A 15,270-nucleotide genomic window follows, 5' to 3' on the forward strand; every position below is an offset into this window, starting at 1 on the left:
TTGTTTCAGAGATGAGACACAGCAGTGGTTTCTCTGATATTTTAATGGGCATTGGGTTCATTGCTGACTGACAACTCATCTCCAGAGAGAAGTCTACAAGTCTGAAGTCATACCCTCCTGATCCTCAGAGTCTGAGTCCCTCTGCTGTGTCAAGTATCTCTCAGACAACACTTCATCCATGTCTGTGTTTGTAAGGTCCTCCTCCTCCTCATCCTCATCCTCATCATCCTCATCATCCTCATGTCTGATGTCTTGCTCTTCGCTGTCAGGGATGATGACCACTTCTTCCTTGACATTGGGATCGATGTCCTCCCTAAACCACACGGCTTTGTAGCCATCCTCCACACGTCGTTCCTTGGTGAGAATGGGCTTCACCTCCTTCTCGCCGTCTGTGTGGTCTGAAGCGGTGAGGCTGCTGGAGTCTGGTTGAGGAGTGCTGCTGGGCTCAGCACTCCTGCTCTGCAGAGCTACAGTACCACCTGGGGCTGCCTGTTCTTCCAGCTCCCTGCAGCTCTGCTTGGGCCCCAGCGGTAGGTCCAGCTCTGCTGCCTTCTGGGAGCTTATGCTGCCTGCATCTCCATCACTCTGGAAGCCCTGGTTGGTGTACTGCATGCCATCCTTAGGCCCAACTGATCCCCCACTCAGCTATAGGCATCAATAAGAGTGAAACTATAATAACGTTTTCAACAATAATCCACATTATCTTTACCCATGTAAGTTTTCATTACAGCTTTGCCTCAAGAACTAAGGCATATTTATACAGTACCAGAAATAATGCATAACATGGTTAGGTTTAAAGAGTTACACTGTACATGAGCAGATACTGAAGTACTTAATACTAATGTACAAGTGTCCCACCATGCTACGGAAGACGCTAGCCTCAGACATCTTTCTCCAGTTGGTACGGTGGCGTCTGAGGTGGTGGGCCAGCAGCCCAATGACCACGAGGCAGAGGCTCACCACCACAGCCAGGCTGGCTCCCAGGGCCACCATTTCCTCCACACTGAAGCCACCACTAACCAGCACGGGCAGACCATCTAAAACAATAAAAAAACCAGGCAATAAACCAATATCTTTTCATAACAGCACCAATAGGGAGGGAACAAAATTAACAACAAATCACAACACATCTTAACAGCCTGCATGCAAATGTCCAGCATTAGGTTCTTGATAGCAAAGTTTTTGATTAACTGTAATGATAAAACTAATGATTTTTATATACCCTAAACTGACCCTAGAGGTAATCCCTAAGTGCATTTCACTGTAATCAGCACATACATGCAGCAGCAGAAACAGAGCTCAAGCAGCCTGTAGCAGCAGTCAGCCACTGTGCACTTGCAGTGAATTGCAGGGACCCCGTTAGACAACCAAATGCAGGCAGAGATTGTGTGTTGTGCCTTGCTGCTCAAGTATTACAAAGTAGTGTGGATCATGCAAGTACACCTGTCTACATGTGCATGTACATGTGTGAGGACTGGGAGTACTACCAGGAAGATGGTGTTGGGATTGGAGGTGGTCTCGTTTAGCTGTGTAACCATGGCTATGGTTATGGTAGTACCTGTAGCCATGTCTGTGGCTATGGGAGTATTTGCAGTTATATTTGTCGTTATGGCAGGGGTTGTAGCCATGTCTGTGGATATGGTAGCATTAGTGATGACTGTGGTGTGCATATCCATAGTGGTAGAAATCCCTACAGGAAGAGCAGTAACACATTTCTTGAATTGGCTGGATAGAATGAGACCTGCTCATAAACCTGTTAACTCCAGCAATTTCCCCCTCTCACGCCCCCCGCCAAAAGCAAGCAAGATGTCTACAGCATTATGCAAATTCCCGTAGATGGTATTCTTTAAAAACCTGACTGCTCAAAAGGCTAAAGGGCACCATGTATTTCCTTATATTATAAAGGTGATTTCACCTGGTTTCTATTATGGCTATAATATTAGGCATTGTTATGTAGTAAATGTGAGATCACATGTTCCCACAGCACATGGTCATTTGGTCTCACCTGGAGTAATTTCTACAGAAAGAGAAGCTGTGCTGGATTCATCATTGGTTGTATCAATTACACGTATCTATGACAAAAAAAGTCATATTTTTACAACTTTGCAAGAGGTAAGAGAAAAACAACCAAGAAAAATTCTAAAAGGTTAGCATCTGGTTCAAATGAAACTATTACTTGTAATTCAACACTGCCAGTGGAAACTGCTCCTGTTGTGAGTACAAAACCCTCTGGAGTAATTCTGAAGCCACTGTCTTTTGGCACTTCAAATGTAATGTCAGGATTTATTCCCTACAAAAGAGAGTCACATAAAACAGCTCAATATAGTCAGTGAAGGTGATTTCTGTAAAAGTAAGCCTATATAATTTTTTCTTTTTTCTTTGTGCTCATTCAAAAGGTGTGACACTATAATGTTAGGGCTCTGTCCACTGGAGTCATTGGCTGTTCACCATGGATAATCCTTTGAAGCGTTATTGTCATGGTGTTATATGTCTAGATGATGGCTAGAGGAGCCTTCAAATTTTCAGTCATCAACTTTCTTGTTTTGTCCAGTAAATGCCAGTGCCAAATGTCCAATGCCCATGACTGGGAAAGTGTCCCATGAGTCCCATTCCCCCCCAAGCTGCAAAGTTTACATTCCAGTTTTTTTATACATCCAAAAGCATTCACAATAAGACGCCTTATGACTGCTGTGTCTGGGGCAGAAAAGGGCTCAGACTTGCTACAGAATGCGTCACTGGGAACAACTGAACCCTACCAGGCGCTCTCACTCGTATAGACAAAGAAGTATGTTTCTCAATCTCCAGGTAACATCCTTTGTAAGTTTCTTCATTAACTTTACCACCAATCTGACTGCATTTTTCATACTGCATATTGCTCCAGCACACCCTTACTGGCAATTATTTTCATGACCCTTTTAGTATTTGTGGAACTGCATTGGGCTAAATAAGAATGGAATAAAAACAAACAAAAAAGTCAAAATCAGAATTTGATTTTTAGAAGTCAGATTCTTACATTAGTGAAGTCTGCATCAGTTGCCTGAACCTGGAGGGGATTGTTGGTGGTCTTGCTCTCCAACACCAGGCTCCCCATGTTTGCATCTTCTGAGATGAAGCCCTCATAACTGGGTTGGACAAACTGTGGTGGGTGCAAGCTCTTTCTCACCACCTTCAGAGTGACACTGGTGGTGGCAAACTGGTCTGGGTTCAGCATTTCAAAGGCCTGCAGAATGTTTAAATAGTGTACATAGAGTGTCACGAACTCACACAGTGGACCGGATAAATATACAGTGGCAGTAACATAAACTTTGGTTTGTTTGGACCAAGGTTTTTGAATTGATACATTCACATAATGTATCAAAGTAAATTTTGATCTGCATATATTTAACAGGTGATTTGCCTCTATAACAGTGCAAATGAAAATATACATACAGAGCAAATGCAGGGAAATATTATATTATATTGGCCTATTATTTTATAAATAAAGCATTTTCTTACCATGACTGATAATATGATGGGTCCTGCTACGCCCACTGGTTTCTCCATAATAATACTCCCAGTTTCTGAATTTATATTGAAGATTCCATCTGTATTTCCTGTTCAAGGATAGTGACAGACTCAACAGGCAGAAGTCAAACCACTCAACAGATGATGGATGGAGCAGAAATGCACGAAGCCACACAGTTCACTGGGTTCACACAATACAACAATATCAGATATGTTGTCTGACCTCCAAAAATCTTGTATCTGATTGGATCATTCCTGCCTTTGTCTCCATCAATGGCATACAGTGGAGCAGGCTCCAATGGTAAAACACCAGTCTGTGATAACAGAAGCAACCTTATTTATCTGGCGAACCTCTCTTTCGAGAGCACAAACTATGGTAATAAAAGCACTTTCCATCCACAGGTTTGCTTTAGGCAGCAGACAAATTTTAAAAGTATGTTAAACACATCTCAAAACTGAAGAGAATTGGTAGGGTCTGTTTTACCAGCCAACAACATGGATAGTGTCATTATTGGAATCATGGTGAGAGGTACGCACTGCTTGCTCAGTTAAGTTGACTGTCCCTTGGTAGCCGAAGTTGAGGCAGACTGTGGCAGAGTTAATATTGGTCTCTGTGCAAGGCTGAAACCATGGTGGACGGTTGTTTATGTCTACAACAGTGACTTTGATGGTGGCTGAGGCAGTATGAGATGGTGACTCAGGTACAATTAAGGGTGTGTCCTGAAATGTCAAATTGAAAGGGGGTTAGGCAGCAATCTCTCGGGGCAAACAGATCAACTGCAAGTGAAAAGATAACTTCACCATTTGAATAGCCTATTTAAGATTAACCTGTAATCACTTCACCTTAGGTTATCAGATGCTCATATACCTAAAAGACCTAACACTCACCTGAGCAAAGAGAATCAAATTGACTTCTGGAGTGGTGTCATAATACAAGACCTTCTGTGTCAGAATCTCTGGGTTTATGTCTGATCGGAGCATAAATTCATCCTGGGGGCAGGGTGTACTCTTAGTGCTTTTAGGCCAAGATTAGGCAAGTATTTAGGCCATTTAAACTGTGGCATAATAATTATTTAGGAAAATGGTTCCAGAAAAGCTTTAAGGCTTTACCTTGGGAGACTGAAGAATGTAGTACAGCCTATTTTGGTCAAGGTCTATAGCCTCAATTTTACCAATGCTTGTATCAATTGCTGATAGCTAATTATAGGAAAGAAACACAAATTTTACTAGCCTGATACCAATAGCATTCACAAAACCCATAGAGGTGGGGTCTGAGTGAACTGTGATTTTACCTCATTAACTTCCAGATCATAGTGGCTTTGTTTAAACACTGGGGGATTGTCATTAATGTTATCCACAAACACAAACAGTGTTAGAGTTATCTGAAACAAACATCACGAGGAATTATAGGAACATGGTCATGGTTTATAACAAACTAACAATAATGATTGTAGATACAGAATTACAAAGTAAGAAAACAATTGATCTTGTACAAAAAGCTGGAACCTACCGGAGTCCCGCCATCCCTTCTACACTGTATACTGACAGCTAGACTGGGTTCTTTGAGGGCCTGGAGAAAATGAATTTTAAAAAAGATGTTAATCCATGTAAAGTTTTAAACCAAATTATAGAAACTGTAGTCAAACAGAAATGCAGAAGTGTTTTAATCTAATTCTGATATCTTCCAAGTTAAATCAACTTTATTTCACTTCACCAGCAAGTCACTGTAAACTTGTAAAAGGTTTTTGTTATATAAAGTCATATTTTCTATATTGGGTCACCAGTGTTGTGTCTCACAGGCTTTAAATTACAACTAAAGTTGAAAATGGTAACAGGAGTATTTACCTCAAAGTCCAGTACTTTAACTACTACAAGCAGATTGCCATTTAAGCCAAAAGCCTCCTCTGGGTTGACTGTGATAGCAAGTGTCACCCCTTCCTCAGTGGTTATGGAAGTGATTTCAGTCCCTATAATGTTGTTCTCTTTGATGAAAAATGTATTCTCTTTAACTGAGCATACTGTGGCAAGAGAACACAATAAAAATAATATTATATTTATATTTATTTGAAAATCAAAATCACTTTTTGTAGTACGTGTCCTATATATAGTCCCTGTATATAGACTTTTAAATTAGCCAGAAACCAGAAACCCTTGTGGGAGGTTTTTCCAAAATAATTACAATTTACAGAATTACAATACAAAATGGGCTATTTTCCTGGACATCTGTTAGGCCTAAATCTAGTCTAAACTGCATTGCTAATCATGAAATTCTGTTTAGTTTTACTTTAGGGTTAATCTGGGTCTGAGAACTGGCCTGACATGCTTCTTTGAAAATATAAATAATACAAATTCAACCTAACAAACCCTATTACAGGTAAATGTGAGATAAGATTTCTGCCATGTCTAAAGCTTTGTTGCTTCTTATTAATTATTCGTTAGAAGAAGTATGTTATGTTATGTCATGTAATCAAAAGGTTAAATTTCAGCATTTCATCACGAATATTTGAACATGTTTGTTTTTAAAGGCAAGATGGAATGCAAGACCCTCTTATAATTTCATAAAATCATATATACTGTATACCATCATATACTGTGCTTTAAAAGGTTTCTAGAAATTTCTATTTTGCAATTCTAAAACTGAGCTGTATGTCAATTGCCATAGTCTTAACCAAAATCATATTTTATAGACTCTAAAACATTCTTTTTGAAAACGGTCATGTTTAACACCAATATATTGTATTTTCAATCAGATACAGCACTTACAGTTTTGACCAAAAGTGTTGGAAGAGAACACAGCCAGGAGACAGAAAACTGTTTTGAGTGAAAAACGAAGATGTTTTAGATCCATTGCTTCGTGTTACATTAGGAATGAGAAGTGAGGGAGCATCAAGACTTCTCTGCTGTCAGATTTATATTTATACAACAGTTCTTGTGTGGGCTGATAAGAGGGACAGCAGGATTGTAAGCCAACCTTTGAGATGGGAACTTTATAGGCTATAAAAGCTATGGACTTTCCCCCTGCTTACATGCTTGTCTATGTGGAAGTAGTTTATGCAGCGATACTAAACCCTCACCATGCATCATGCAAACTATTGTATTCAAGCTTTTACTGTTGGCAGGGGCATTGGTGGAAATATATAATGAAAGAAAAAAAGGCTAACAGTGTGTCCAATGTTTTCATCACAAGTATGTATCAAGAATCTAAGAGAGAGAGAAAAAGAGAAAGAGCGAGAATGACAGATCATGTCCAGGACTCACTGTCCACATTCATGAGGAAATAAATGACAGACATACTGTCATACTGTCTTCAACATACTGATGAGATCACACTGTCATAAGTAGAGCATTAAAGAACTCTGCTTTACTTGAACTCTTATCCATACAGACATGATTGTGCCAACTGTCACTTATCTGGTATTTCTCTTATATTACATTTTTACAGAAAGTAACAAATCAACATACAGACCAAGAACGAAAGAAAGAAATGATAAAAGGAAGAAACTCTGTCCATGCCCCTTTAAATAAGTTGTCCTTTATTTTAAATATAATTCATGCTGGAATGAGTGATAAAAACCGAACTGAATGTAAGTGATTGCTACAGATGTGCAGAGCTGTTGTAGATGTACAGAGTTCCTTACTGCTTACATGTTATTGACAACTGTCATATGAGTCTGTACTGACGCGCAGGTTTCTTTTGATTGTTTCAGTAGTGCAAAACTCTAACCACCTTTTACTACTAATGACCCTCAATACTCTTTTTCAAAACACTAGGACAGTTTTAATAAGATTAACAGAAAATGCCCAAAGCCAATAGACAAAATAGTTAAAATGTTATTGTAAATGCCCGAGTGCCGCAGGGCAAGTTGCTGCACGTACAAACTCCCTCCGACACGCGACAAAGACAACGCCGCTCACATATAAAATAAACAGTGAACATGAATACGAATACGGCTAATATGAACGATGTGAACAAGAACATGAACAACGACCGACAATGATGCACACATCAACAGAGGATTAAATACACAGAGACATAACGAGACGAACCAGGTACTAAACAACATAGGTGTACAACATAGGCTACAAGCGAGACAACGTGAATTCCCACTGCACGCGGTGGGCCGTACCACGTGACCAGCGGCAATGGGAGCGTTCCGTGAGTTATTTCATTAAAGAATATTACACCAAAGACAAACACAGGCTGATAGGTCTAAGAAATTAAATATATTACATTTTCTTTTAATGTAGAAATGGTGCAGATGGATAGATATCAACATAATGTTTGAACTATGACCACAAATAAAACAGCATCTTACAGTACAATGAAAAAGGGTGGGTGTAGCGTGAGAGAATGACGGGAGGGCGTAGTTACACGAGGAAGATGAGGAGTAGGAGTAGGAAGGCCTTAGCTGAGGAGAAAATGAGTTTCAAGTGAATTGTATGGCAAACGCAAACTACTGACTCAAAATGATGGTAACTTTGTTCAGAGTGAAACTTTGCCTTCAAAACACACAAATTAATCAAATGCATAGTCAGTACTCATCATCAGACACTAGGGCAATCAACTGTTATCAAATATGTTAATAAATTGATACATGCACAAGAGAAAAAACGTATAAACATGCATGAAGGAGAATTCCATCTGATTAGAGGAGCATCAATGTAGAACAAAAGGGATATTCAAATTGTAAACTCTTGTTTATGGTGATACAAAACAGTTTTTGAGTCAAATGTGCAAATCAGACATTTAAGTTCCATAAGAAGACTCTTTTAGACAGAAAATACAGATTTATTCTGCCATAGTATTCCATCTCTGGGCCTCCATCTACATCAAGTGTGATTTGATCCCTGGCTAGTAAGGCCCCTTCCCAAAAAGGGGAATAAGGTGGGAAGAAGGCAGTTGAAAACTGTGAATTGTCATTGAACTATTCATGGACCTAAATACACAGTTATACAGTTGTTAACACATCTTTATAAACATGCAGTTAACTATTGAGAAGACAGTAATGTGATTTGAATCAATATAGATGTGTGACAAACTAATGGAAAATGAGTGGAGAAACTTGACATGTGGATACTTCCAGACTTGTGTACTGCATGATATATAATCAATATAGTAGTATGCTGAGCCAGCCCGGTTAACATCTGTTTTGGATAAAGATGGAACGGGGAAAAAATCTTAGAAACTTTGAGACAGTTAATTATTTGGGAAGGAGTTTCAATCACTAAAGCTGCTCAGCAAGACTGTTGAGGAACATTTAATATTGCAGCACTGAATAAAATGACATCTGTGTTTAGATGTATAGGAAAGATAAAAGTAAATAGTTAAAAAAGTAAAACTTGTGGTCCAAAGAGTACATTCAATGACCATGATGCTTACGCACTATTGTAGTATGTAAGGGTCACTGCAAATCAAAACATAAAAATTATCTAAATACTTCCATCACCAGATTTCAACCCAATTGAACATCTACAGGGTCAATTTTGGATTAATGTGCACCACCACCATTAAATCACCAAATGAAGGAATATCTTTTGGAAAATTCCTTCAGTACAATTCCAGAGACCAGAAGAATCTGTTATGGCACATTAAAGCTCTTTCTGATGGCTCACGTTGGTCCACCACTTTAATAAGTAATCGACAGTTATGATAACTGTACAGTGATATTTCTCTATGGTCTTTGAGATGCTATGATTGAATAAGAGTGCAAAGCACATCCAGAATATTCTGCTTACATAGTCATTTAGGACAAAATCAGTTTTTCACTGCAGTATTCAGCTTATAGTTCAACGACAATCCACAGGTCTCAAATACCTTCCTTGTGCCTTATATCCCTTACTGGGAAGTAGCCTTAGTGGAATATCCGTCAGGTACTACATTGATCCTGCTAGACTTTTTCCATGCATTTCACCAACCTGCATTTATACCATGTTTTCAATTTATTGCACTATTGTCTAGTTGTACCAGTAGTATCATTATTTTTGTGTTTTGAAGGAAAATTTTGATTGTGAACAAAGCTGACATGTTTTTTGAGGTAATAGTTTTTTTGTCAGATAGGGAGATATTTGAGTAATAGCATTTGAGCTTTTGGATCTGTATAAAGTTGGGAAAGACTTTTAATTTTATAAAAGAGAAACAGAACAGCTAATTTCCTTTCACTCTAAAAGGTAGCTTTTGCCATTCCCTGAGCATATGATCTATGCTATGATACAGCAATACCCATATTTTAACACATTAAGTGCTTAGATTATGAAAGTATGAACTGGTTTTGTCATTTACATGTCTTTTAAAGCAGCCTGATGTGGTTTTACCTTACCTAGTCTGTAATAGCCTTCAATGGTAAGTGCTTGCCTTGTGGGTATGTACACCTTATCAGTGTCATCACATGGTAGAGTCTGTTATTATTGTATAATAAATATACCCATTAATGCTACACTACACAATATTCAAATTATTTTTTTTTTACCTATTATAAATTATATGTATAGGCAAATGTGAAACATAATGCGTATGATGGAATATGAATCTGCTGGTTAGTTTTGAAAAGATCAAATACGTATATGTAACTAGTTACATATTTCAGTTTGCAGGAACTAAAAGTTAAGTTCCACAACAGTTCAACAGGATTCAGTCTTACACAGTCATTTTCACTAGAGTACAGTGTATAGTATGTATGACTAATAGAAGTCCATGTGACAGATCTGACAAAAGAAATGTTTATTTTCAAGTATACAGCAGTTTGTCCTGTATAATTATAAATGTCAGGCAAGTTAACCAATATAACCAGTTTATTGTGTTCAGTCTTCACATGTTGCACTGTTGGATATGGTTCTGTTGGATGTGTCACTGGTAGATGCTGGCACACATGTATTGTTTCATCAGTATGTTCACTCGATCTGTGTCTCCAGTAAGTCCACTGGAATATAGCACAGGGATAATGAAATAGCATGTGCATGACTCTCACAGAGTTAATAAAGAAAGCACCTATAGTGCAGATTAGAGATTTCCAGAATGTTCTAAAGCTGTAAATGAGCGACAGCTGCAGGTATGTCAGTGCACTGATAAAAAAGGCTTACCTCTTCTTGCTGTTCTGCATCCGCCGCAGGAAGGAGCAGAGAGAGGAGAGCTTGGCTTTAGACTTAAGCAGTTCAGCATAGCGGTTGGTGAACTCCAGGTCTCCCAGCTGCCTGGCGTGCAGCTTCACACCCCTGTACCTAAGTAGCAGAGCACTTTCACAAGAGTCCTATTCACCACAAACTTCATCTGGCCCAATGATTGCAAATCTAGATTAAAAATCTAATTACATAACAGGTTTTATATTACATTTGCTTTCATAAAAACAGTCTGACATTTGCTCAGAACAGTTCCATAGCGCTGGTGAGGCTAGAGAATGCAGGGCAATCTGCAACCCACCCTCTATCTTCTCCAACAAAGCCACCTGCATCTGCATCGTCTCTGGGAAAACAGCAACTGCTGCAGGAAAGACTGTCCATTCTTATGAGTCTGTCAACCTCCTCAGTGCCCCTTTAGTGAAAACACACAGTTTATCTGACAGCAGTAATATGCACTGCAGTGTGGTAGACCCACTGATGTTCAAGCACATGAAATGGTCCTAGCCCATATCCATGATTAGCTCTCAATAGGGGGAGAGAGAGTAAAAGCGCAAGAAAGAAAGAAGTGGTTTGGAAATCAAAGTTATTGCAAGCCAAGGGTCTCCTTTGTGAGAGAATCAGATGTGAATGAAAATGAAGCTGACAAAGCTCTCATTCAGCAAATCTACCTTTTCTATGCAAGCAAGGGCAGAAAAAACAAAGCCCAAAGGTAAAGAAGGACAGAATTCCTTCTTTTGACGAGTTTGAAGACGAGTGCTGTCCTACCTGTCCAGGGCTGGGAGTGTGGCCGTGTACTGAAAGAGCAGCACTGGTAGCAGGAGAACCTTCATTAAGCTCAGCAGACAAGGCATGGCAATACCTACCAGGAACATGAGGAATAAAATCAGCTTAGGGGCACTGTTCCCAGTTACACCAACTCTGGAGAAACAGGATCAGGTCCTAGAGCTGGTCAGCACTCTTGACTGGCCTAGAAGCCTCGCTCATGTGGACACCCAAGACGAAAATGAGAAGCTGTCCCACTCACCTACGAGGTAGTCAAGACAGTCCGCTTGCTACGAGGAACCTGGAGTGGCAGGGTGATGGTGCTGACTTCGTTCCAAGCACTGCTTTTTGTACCCCAGAAATTATTGACCAGGGGGAAAAAAAATGAAAGGTGACTTACTGAGGGCGGTGCACTCACATCCTGGATGTATTAACCACAGACCCAGGACTTTATGACTCTACTTATTTACATTCATCATTATGAGTGTTTTCCATAGTTTTAACTTTCCAGAGTTTAAAGGGAAATTTGTGTGGGCTTGCTAATAACGTTAAATATCATTAGTAATACATACTTCCTTAATTGGTGGACTATAAAATAATAAAATTTAAGAGTTCAATTTGTTATGGATGAAATCACTGAAAAATCAATGCAGGGAGGGAAATGGATTGTTTGACTGACAGTGAAACATTGCATTTGAACACAAGACTTACCGATTAGGCTTCCTGTGTTGCATATCGTATTTGAAAATGCTGAGATGTTTTTGGAGCAGTTTTTCCATGTCATTGGCCAATGCATCGATTACAAATTAGGTGCCTCAACAGTTTCACAAACAATATCACATTGGCTAATCATGTATGTACAGACACACAAATACACAAAGATTTACACAAAATTGTGATAGATTTGTTTCATAAAGTGATTATATTAGACTCAGTGCTAGACTATGTGTGTGTGTGTGTGTGTGTGTGTGTGTGTGTGTCTTCTTATGAATAAGAAGAAATATTCAGATTTAAGTTTTTATATATTTTTTTGTGGGTAGTGTCCAAAGGTAGGTCATAAAGTGTGTTCACACATAAAGTGTGTTCATAAAAAAGTCATTGTCATTGAAAAACTCACTTCATAAGAAGTTTCTTAGTATTCAAAACAGCCAGTGGCCAACAGGGGGCAATGTTAACTTACAATTTTCTGCTACCTCGACAACTGAAAGAAAAGCTTTAAATTAGAAGATAGCCCAAGGTTTGTAATTGACAACAATAAAGCATTTCCTACTCTAGGTCTGATTGAAGCATAAAAAATAGAGCTGGTTGAATGGCTTTAGCAGGCATTACTAAATTACAAAATACTCTCACCATAACTCAGCAAACAAATTAAATTTGATTTCATATGCCAGTTTTTCTGTGTATATTATGGCTAATGCTATAATAGCGTACTAGTAGAAACAAATAAAACCTGTCAAAAGTGCATTATCCACAATATAATACAAGGAGAAAAACTTTATGTGTGAGTGAAAACCATGGCCTGTTATTTCTGAAAAGCAAAGCAGGACCTGCAATAACAACTAATTAAAATGTGTATGAGAAAATTCATGCTTCTTGTCACACTGTAGAGTTGTCACAAAAACAAACCAGATTTGCTGTTCTTTACCTGAATATGATTTAATATGATTTAAGTTATTAGATGATGTCCTGCCCCCAAACCAACACATTCACATACACCCCTACAGACTAACTTCCCATTTTTGATTTATAGACCTTTCAGTGGTATGGTGCCTACTACAGTGTAAATAGCATTGCCTAATTTGACGCTTCAGTAGTCTGCATCTTCATTGTAATGACAAAATGAGAGCGGAATAAAATATACTGTTTCCTGTAAGGTTACTGAAGGTATCAGTCTCTCTCCTGGGGTTAGCATACAGTTTACTGAATGTGAACTGCCATGTCATGCATCCGGGTCACAGGACAGGTGACAGTGGAAGGGCAGATATCTCAATAACACACTCTTTCAGGCGCTAAGGTTAGCGAGCTGGAAAAGGCTGCAGTAATTACAGCAGGAGTTTGATTCACATTGGCATGTGTGTCAGACAGCACTCAGAGTGTGTGTGTGTCCTGCACAAGTCTGTACTCAGAGTGAGTGTGTGTCCTGCATGGGTCCGTGCTCGAAGTGAGTGCGTGTCCTGCACAGGTCTGCACTCGGAGAGAGTGTGTGTCCTGAGTGTGTGTCCTGCACAGGACAGATTTACGTAACAGGACTGGGGGAGACCAGGACTGGGGTCTGGATGGATTATACATCCATGTGCTTCAATCCATCCAGACCGGGAGGGCGAGAGAAAATATTAATTCAAATTGTAAATGTTTGAAGGTGCAAATGAGCTTTTAGAACAAAAGTACAAATCAGACATAGATGTTCAAAAGGAAAAACCTTTTAGACACAAAGAAAGATTGGTAGATTTATTTTGCCACAGTATCCCATCACATCTATATTACATGCCATATCTTCCCTATCTAACATTGCCACTTCCCAGTAAAGGGAATATGCTGTATGGGTGAATGTGAGAATAGTGGATTGCCATTGAGCTATTCAGTTTCAATCTGTGTTAGATAGTGGCAGATGTTATGTTTTAATAAGACAAACTGCAGATTTTATAGAAAGTAATTAGCTATTTGTTCACTCTGGGCTATAAAGGCATATGTGTATTGTATTTTATTAGTTGTAGAAAAGCTACGTCTTATGTGAAAACTCCAAACAATTCCAATAATTGATACCATCTAAAATAAATGTGGATGTTCCCTCATGGGAGTGTCCCACTCATATTGAAAGACTCAGTTTAATGTACCATTTTGTCCCAAATGACTATATAAGTAGGATATTTTATGCTCTTGTTCAGAACATCCCAAAAGCAACTGACAATGTAATTGGATGTTCTATGGTTTCCCAAATTACGTGTGACAAAAGAAAAAGCAACATAAAGCAACATATCCTATTAAAGTGTTGGTCCAGCACAGGCCACCAGAAAGAGCACCTTGACATAGATTCTGCATGTCTTTTACAGAATAAACTGGTGTAAAACCCCATATTTTAGATTTCCCTGAAATCTATTCCCATGGTCCCAAACCATTAACAGATTTATGGGGTTATTTTCATTAAGACATCCTGAACAGTCTATGTATTTTTAATAATACTTACTGCCCTGGAGATTTCCTTTTAGGGTGAGACCCCAGTGTTGAGGTGGCTCACGAACCCAGGTCCTTCGACGGTTTGGTGTCAGCTGGATGGAGTAACAGCCTCCAGGGTAACGTGCACCATACCCCCTGAGGTTCCCCTACCATCCTCAATCACGGGGTCCCATCTGGGGTGCCAGGTTTTGTGGTGGAAATCTTTCCAGACAGGTTAGAGAAACAATTTAATGATCGCAGCAATTGCTGTGCTATGAAATGACTCGAAGGCAAGGGTGAAAAAGAAAAAGAACATTTATTCAAAGACTCAGCCTGAGGGCGTCTCAGTTACACACACAAGCATCTCTAAGGGACAAGCAAAAGAAATTTCCTCCAAAAAAAAGTTGATGCAATCCATTCCTGACTAATGTTAATCCTGGTTAGCATTGGCATCCTAAATATGAAGGGAAAAGTATGGAAAAAAGCCTTTGTTGTTAATCAGCTAGATCTTGCTCTAAAAATATGCTTGGAATTTCATCCTTTATTGAGGTACATTAGTTTAAATAAACATATTAATTTTAAAACACATTCATTTAAATAAATAAATAGTAACTAAATGAATCAAATAAACAGTTTACTCTTGGTCCATTAAACAATTATTTAGTTACGTTTACAGAAATTAAAACACTTCAAATAACAGCTTAATAATAAAATGTAAATCTTTAAATTATATATAGA

The 15,270-nt window shown here is 38.9% G+C and overlaps 1 protein-coding gene across 1 annotated transcript; it reads right to left on the reverse strand.

Annotated features, from left to right (window-relative positions):
• Positions 1 to 207: 207 nt before the first annotated feature.
• On the reverse strand, positions 208 to 6,352 carry cdhr5b (cadherin-related family member 5b; the record flags this gene model as incomplete). Its single annotated transcript, XM_035523719.1, has 15 exons — positions 6,268 to 6,352; positions 5,350 to 5,522; positions 5,015 to 5,074; positions 4,797 to 4,886; positions 4,615 to 4,701; positions 4,393 to 4,494; positions 4,042 to 4,224; positions 3,728 to 3,818; positions 3,496 to 3,593; positions 3,014 to 3,220; positions 2,177 to 2,290; positions 2,006 to 2,072; positions 1,559 to 1,690; positions 859 to 1,037; positions 208 to 645 (listed from the first exon to the last, which is right to left on the reverse strand). Coding segments are annotated over exons 1-15 (2,106 nt in total), but the record flags the coding sequence as incomplete, so codon positions are not given.
• Between the last annotated feature and the right edge of the window lie 8,918 nt (positions 6,353 to 15,270).

This window comes from Electrophorus electricus, chromosome 2, assembly GCF_013358815.1.
Source record: "Electrophorus electricus isolate fEleEle1 chromosome 2, fEleEle1.pri, whole genome shotgun sequence".
NCBI classification, from domain to species: domain Eukaryota; kingdom Metazoa; phylum Chordata; class Actinopteri; order Gymnotiformes; family Gymnotidae; genus Electrophorus; species Electrophorus electricus.